This window comes from Aspergillus foveolatus (assembly GCF_047715535.1).
Source record: "Aspergillus foveolatus strain CBS 279.81 unplaced genomic scaffold BDW70scaffold_18, whole genome shotgun sequence".
NCBI classification, from domain to species: domain Eukaryota; kingdom Fungi; phylum Ascomycota; class Eurotiomycetes; order Eurotiales; family Aspergillaceae; genus Aspergillus; species Aspergillus foveolatus.
Window position 1 is genome coordinate 192207 of NW_027396082.1, and position 6301 is coordinate 198507.

General features: G+C 52.4%; 4 protein-coding genes across 4 annotated transcripts; 2 read left to right on the top strand and 2 right to left on the bottom strand.

Annotated features, from left to right (window-relative positions):
* On the top strand, positions 1–1929 carry BDW70DRAFT_149554 (uncharacterized protein; the record flags this gene model as incomplete). Its single annotated transcript, XM_073739028.1, has 5 exons — positions 1–678; positions 726–1419; positions 1464–1573; positions 1620–1719; positions 1766–1929. 5 exons carry the CDS (start codon positions 1–3, stop codon positions 1927–1929), a joined length of 1746 nt encoding a protein of 581 aa, XP_073596912.1.
* Positions 1930–2885: 956 nt separating this feature from the next.
* On the bottom strand, positions 2886–4149 carry BDW70DRAFT_134437 (uncharacterized protein). Its single transcript, XM_073736505.1, has one exon. The coding sequence runs from the start codon at positions 3825–3827 to the stop codon at positions 3138–3140; it is 690 nt and encodes a 229-aa protein (XP_073596913.1). The 5' UTR covers positions 3828–4149; the 3' UTR covers positions 2886–3137.
* An 86-nt stretch (positions 4150–4235) lies between these two features.
* On the top strand, positions 4236–4731 carry BDW70DRAFT_134438 (putative GPI-anchored cell wall protein Pst1). Its single transcript, XM_073736506.1, has one exon. It carries the CDS (start codon positions 4268–4270, stop codon positions 4685–4687), a length of 420 nt encoding a protein of 139 aa, XP_073596914.1. The 5' UTR covers positions 4236–4267; the 3' UTR covers positions 4688–4731.
* A 2-nt stretch (positions 4732–4733) lies between these two features.
* On the bottom strand, positions 4734–6301 carry BDW70DRAFT_32862 (DUF3431 domain-containing protein). The gene is made up of 3 exons (XM_073743770.1): positions 5879–6301; positions 5227–5814; positions 4734–5172 (listed from the first exon to the last, which is right to left on the bottom strand). Exons 1-3 carry the CDS (start codon positions 6205–6207, stop codon positions 5064–5066), a joined length of 1026 nt encoding a protein of 341 aa, XP_073596915.1. The 5' UTR covers positions 6208–6301; the 3' UTR covers positions 4734–5063.

Below are 6301 nucleotides of genomic sequence, written 5' to 3' on the forward strand. Positions count from 1 at the left end.
ATGCGAATCGGTAGGGGATGCGAGCGTTGTCGTCTCCGCCATATTAAATGCACTATTGGTGAAGGTGCCTCGTCATGTAATGAATGCTCGCGGCTATCGCGGGCGTGTCGTCTTGACCCCCCCTTCCGTTTCAAAACTGTCCGCCATGTATACCAGAAGTGTCAAGGGTCCTCATCCAAATTCGAGCTTGCGTGGTCTTCCCGGCAGCCGTGGGTGAAGGTTCCCCAATCCTGTATTTTCTCAATTCGTCTCCAGCTCTATCGATCGGTACTGATATGTTTAGTAATGTTCGTTGAGGAATCTGCGGAAGATCCCGACTTCGATGTTATACCCGATGTCGTGAGGAATAACCAACTTCATTCTGATGGGGCGTCGGTGGTGTCACAAGCACAGATCCCTCACACACCCAGTCCGCGCGAGGATATGGCCCAGCCTGGCAATCATGAGCATCTATTAGTTCAGTTAGCCGGTACCAGTCCAGATGAGCGGCGAACGATATCGTCCATCAGTATTTCTCCAAAGCCCGCGAACGGACCCTCTCCGTTGCCATCAGTGAGTACCTGGGCCGACTTTTCACCGTCTCTAAGCTCTCTCAGTCCTCGCCAAAACTCCATCTCGTCCATGACGACGCGCGAGGCTTCTCTTCTCCGCTCGTTCATCCAAACCCTAGCTCCCAGAGTAAGTTTGTGTATCCTGGCGAGTCGGATATACACTGACCCGTTAAGTTTGACGTCTGCGATCAGAACTCGCATTTCTCAACTGAGATTCCTAGGAGAGCCCTCCAGGTGCCAATGATCATGAAAGCGATTTTGGCGTTTTCCGCGCGGCATGCGGCGATCATGTCTGGGTCAGAAGATTGGGAGGCCGCAGAGTACCACAGTCAATGCGTTAAAATGCTCATCCGAGCGCTTTCCAAAGCCGAAGGGTTTTACGACGACAACATATTGATCACCGTGGTGATTCTGCGTGTCTACGAGGAATTGGAGCGGGCCACGGACGAAAAGTGTCACTGGCTGGGATCTACCCGTCTCTTGAACACGATGTCCAAATCGGCGTCTTCAGGGGGGCTGGCGGAGGCAGTCAGCTGGCAATTTCTGCGGCAGGCTATATATGCTTGTCTTGTTGAATATCAGCCCATGCAGCTTAATTTAGAGAACTATGAGCGCTCTTCGGTGTTCCAGCGAATGGATGATGCAGCTTATGCCAACAGAATCATTTTCCTGTGCGCGAGAATTATTCAGCTTCGCTCGGAACCGAACGGATACATCTTCACCGAGAGCGATTGGCAGTACTTATCCGACTGCGTTGACCAGTGGTATCGAGAAAAGCCCATCAGTTGGCAGCCGTTGAAGCACCAGGAGGCCAATGCCGGGGAAAATAAACCTTTCCCGGAGTTGTGGTTGGTGTCTCCGCCAGCAGGTACGCCTTTCGCGTTTCTGGACCGATGGATACTGACTGTTTAGTCGTTGGCCTACAATACTACCACGCCTGTCGCATTATCCTTGCGACTTCAAATAACCACCAGAGGATTGTGGTGGACTATGAACGGGCTAGACTTAGGCGTATAGAAGAGGTTCGTTCTGAGTTGGACTTTACTTGGCATTATCTGACCGTTAAAGCAAACTATCGCGTACCACCTTGTCAACGTGATCGGATTGTCAAAGTCAAACGAAACAGTTATCAACGCCTATTTCATGGGTTGCCATCTACTACATCGATGTATGCATTGCGGTCGTCGAATCCATGCTACGCTAACAGCACATAGATGGGTTCTGCCTCCGACACCCAGCTGAGCATCTGGGATCAATTGAGTTCCTCGAATCTGTGGAAAAGCGAATCGGCTGGCCAACAGCCTGGATTGTCCGCCAGCTGGAAGCTGAGTGGAATGAGCTTCATACCCTCGACAGTAGCTGGAGCCCGCGTTTCTGACGGCCCCTCTATTCTCTTCGGTTCCTAAGTGTCTTATAGATATATATATTTCTTTCTCTCGAAATTTCTGGGCCTTCCCATTATTACTGCAGAGCTCGGATACAACTTGGATATAGTGACTACACAACGAAGCCACTTGATGTCCGGGTTTTCTCCGTTATAACCGAATTAGACAATCACGCGTGGCGTTTCCAAGCCTTGCAACACTCAGCGTTTTCGTCTCGGCAGCCCCATTCCAACTTAAAAGTGTTCGCGCCTTCTAGCCGTTAAAACTTCTCTGCTGGATTTTAACTCTGAGTTGTCCACTATTCCACTCTACTCTCCACCCAGACACCGAATCCCGTCAGTTCGCTCGTGTCCGCGCGCTCGTATATTCCCCTCTGCGGCAATTCACCCGGCAAAATCCTAAAAGATAGCTTCGTCTCTGCGCTGGTTACACTAATAACCGCCACCCCACGATCCGGAAAAAGCCCTTGTATGTGTGCTAAAATAGAACCTGACTTAGACATTGGATGGCTAAGCCACAATCCTGCACCGGCAGAGCGCCAGCCGAACCAGCACAGTGACATTGTCTACAGGACTGTCACCTGCACTGTAGGAGTAGGTTTGACCAATACTAGTAGACTCGAGAGCCGAGGCCCAGAAATGATGTTGCCTGGTTTAATGCACCCGTGCGGAGTTGCAATCAGGGTCCCGACAAGAATAGATCGGATTGGGAAGGTCGCGACTCAATCGCAACTGGATTACGCTTTACCCCGTGGGAGTACCATTGGTCCTTAAGCAGGACCCTGGAATAAGAGTGGCAGATGCAGAGGTAGGTGGGTCAACCAGCGAGGCAGTGCGGTTGTTGATCTTTACATCAAAGCTCCTCTGTTCCATCAGGCACCGCTGTTCCACAACAGTAGCCCTAGACAGTCGGCCTCTGAAGTGAGCCTTGGTCGTATGCACGCCTTCTCAGTAACCATTCAGCTGGAAGCTTGAGTATCAGGTTAAAATTTCATGCGAGATTAGTTTCTGGAGAATACAAGAACAGATCAACAATGTCCAAGTGCAGCCAAGCGAGCTAAAGTCCTAGTCCCGTCGACTGCAGTGAATTCAAATTAAAAGCAAGCCCCTCAGGCATCACATCTTGTCCTGAGCTCATGATGCATTTCCTTGACAGTCTCCCCAGGCCATGCCAATGCTATCCCTACTCGTCCTCTACGCGCTTACGGGCCCCGTGCCCGTCTCAGCCCAATCCTGTACAGACGTCTAACCCTCTCTTCCCCTTCAATGACCCAGCTAACAACCACGTTTTCAGGCGCTTCTATAACAATATCCTCACAAGCATCCGCAGATTCGGCATTCGACAGATGCAGCAGCATAAGCGGAAGCGTGACGATCGCTCCCTCTGCATCAGGGACTCTAGCCCTCGACGGACTGGAGCGCATCAGCGAGGATCTGATTATCGAGTCCACGGACCTCGTCGGCATTTCTATACCGGATATGAAGGATGTCGGCGGCTCAGTCACTGTCACAGGGAACGAACAACTGAATCGTCTGAGTCTAGGTAGTTTGTCCAGTATAGGCGGGGATCTAGAGGTGCAGGGGAACAATGCGCTCGTGGATCTCGTGATGGATAGTTTGGAGGTCGTCCGGGGGGGTGTGCATCTGGCTGGCGGGTTTAACAGGTACTCGGGTCTCTTTCTGCTATTTCTGCGGCTCTGTAAGTTTTGTTGCTGATGCTTGCTGCAGATTATCCTTCGAAGAACTTGAACGCGTTGGCGGGGAATCGGATATCGTTTCCACGGGTTCGGCTGGTTGTGCGGGCATCGATGCGTTGAATCAGGCTGGTACAGAAGAGGCTGAGGGCGAGGTCTTTCGGGGCTCGTATACTTGCGCGAGTGTCTCGCCGACATCTACATCAACCTCAACCGCAACAACTACCAGCACCCCAACATCAACCTCATCAGATACCGTGACAGACTCCAGCGCCGGCTCGGGCCTCGGCGGTGGCGCAATAGCAGGTATCGTTGTCGGCGCGGTAATCGGCGTGCTCATAATTATCGTTTTCATTTGGCTGCTTCTCCGCAAGCAGAGGAAGAACCGTGTTATTCAAGACGCTAATGCTGTTGTCATTGGCGGGGGTTTCTCAAGTGGTGCAGCGGCTGCCGGCATGGCGAAGTCGAAGGACGAGGAAAAAGACCTCAACCACAACACAAGCCCGAGCACGAGTCCAACGGAGGGCTCTGCGCCGGTGTTAGTAGCAGCAGCAGTAGGAGGAGGAGTAGGAGCAGGAGGAGTTGGAACAGGAAGAGGATCGATACCACGCCGCCCTGTCTCAACCGCCACAACGTCCATGTCCTCACCAAGTACCTATCGTCCATTGTCAACGTTCCCCTCCTCCTTAACAGCTGGCACATCGAATCCGTCCTCATTGCCTCTTCCAACAGCACTAATACCAGGAACTAACGGGTCTTCGAATTTCCCAGGCGGTAGACCGAGCGACGGAGAAGGCGATACACTCTTCTTCACCACCACGCCTTCTGCAGGGCGGCTGCCTCCGCGTCCAGCATTTCAGCCATCTGAATCTGATGTCCCAATGCTGGATAGTGAGAATGTGCATGAGGTTTCGGGAGTTGCGGTACCGGCCAGGGGAGAAAAGAGGTCAGAAAGGGTTGTTGAGGAAGGAAAAGTGTTTGAGCTGGATGGGGGGTTTGATGGGGCGAGACATCAGAGGGCTATAAATGGGGAGCCTGAGGCGGATGCCAGACAGTAAAAGGAATAGTATGACGAGCCAATGAAAATGACGGTCAATGTCCAATCTTTCGTGTCCTATCTGAGCTAAACAAGCTATCTAGCTATCTACCCAAGCGAAGAAATAAGGTAAAGGCAAGGGGTATAACCACCACGAACACTATCCAAGTCATGCACATTCTCATTCTTTCATTCCGAACTCGCCAGACACCGTTTCAATGTAATGCAGCGTATGCGTCCGGACTCACTCATGATAGGTACTTAATATACAAAGTTAGGTCAAGTCGACGCAAAGGGGATAAGAAATAAGCAAGTGGGAATTCGAACTATTCAGAATGCAAAAGCAAGTGAAGGGGTAAAATGGGTTCCGTCAGTCGTCTATATTACGTAGGTAGATTTTATGAGGCCGGAGCTGGGGCGCGCACTGCCTGCAGTGTCTCGCCTGTGTCTGCCAGTGGGCCGCACCATCCGTAAACGTCGCAGCGGCATTGCTCGTAGCGGGGACAGCTGCAATCAAGCTGGTTAGCAAGTGGATGGAGAAAGAATGCGAACGGGACATACTAAATAACTTCCATCCCAAAGATAATATGCCAGATCTTCTCGTATACCCAGCCAACCCCAAAACTGTCTGTGCGCTCCGTCTCCGCCGCCCACTTCAACATCCGCTCGTAGTCATGCCTTGGTCGCTGCAGGATGCGCTCGCGGCTTACAGCAAACTGCCCGCAGCATACATTCCCAATATGCTCGGGTACCTGCTCAGCAGGGACATTGAAGATCGTCTGGTATACCTCCGGGAAAAAAGCGCGGATATCGTTTTTTTCGATATCGATCTGCGTCGGGCTCCACGGGTGCACGCTCGTCGGACACCCAGGGTCATGCTGGCAGCGCAGATTGACGTATCCCATCGCATCCACGGCCTCGAGACGGAGATTGCGCAGGGCGTTGCTGGTGAACGGGCCAAAAAGATCGTTGTGCCATTGGTTGATGTTAGAGTGGATGAAGAGCGAGTACGGCGGGAGTTTATCGTAGTGATCCACGATATAGGACAGATAGGCGGTTGCTTCGCGGCCGCGGGTTGTGCGTGGAAGGAGAAGGCGCGGGTCCGGTTTCTCGTCGGTGCTGTAGATGAAAGGGATCGTATCGGGGCCGCTGTGAAACAGTAACACAAGTCAGTCCTTCGCTGTTCTGCTTGGGATTCTAGGGGTAGACGAACCGCTCCCTGCAGTAATCGAGAAGCCACTGCAAGTCCTCAGATTGCGTAGCTGCTAGTACGAGCCCGACTCGACTTGTATTGCTGTATGTCGCTGTGATTTCGGCAAGTTCACGGATGACCTGGTCGTGAAGCGATTCTTGCGCTGCGATGACGCCGTCAGTACTGTCGACTGACTGCGCACTCTGTAAAGACGAACCTCGCTGAACTGGCGTCATTGGAAATGAGCCCCCGCCGTACAGAAATAATGTGAGACTGCTCAGCAGCAGAGCGAGGAACGTCAAGCCAGTGGTCCGGGGGGCTGGCCAACGGAAGAGTCGCCGCTTGGCCATCAGGACGAACCTCTCCGCGGATCAGAGAGGCGGGCGCAATGGACGGCAAAGAAGAGAACTGGCGAAAAACGTTCGGATGGAGACTGGGAAGAAG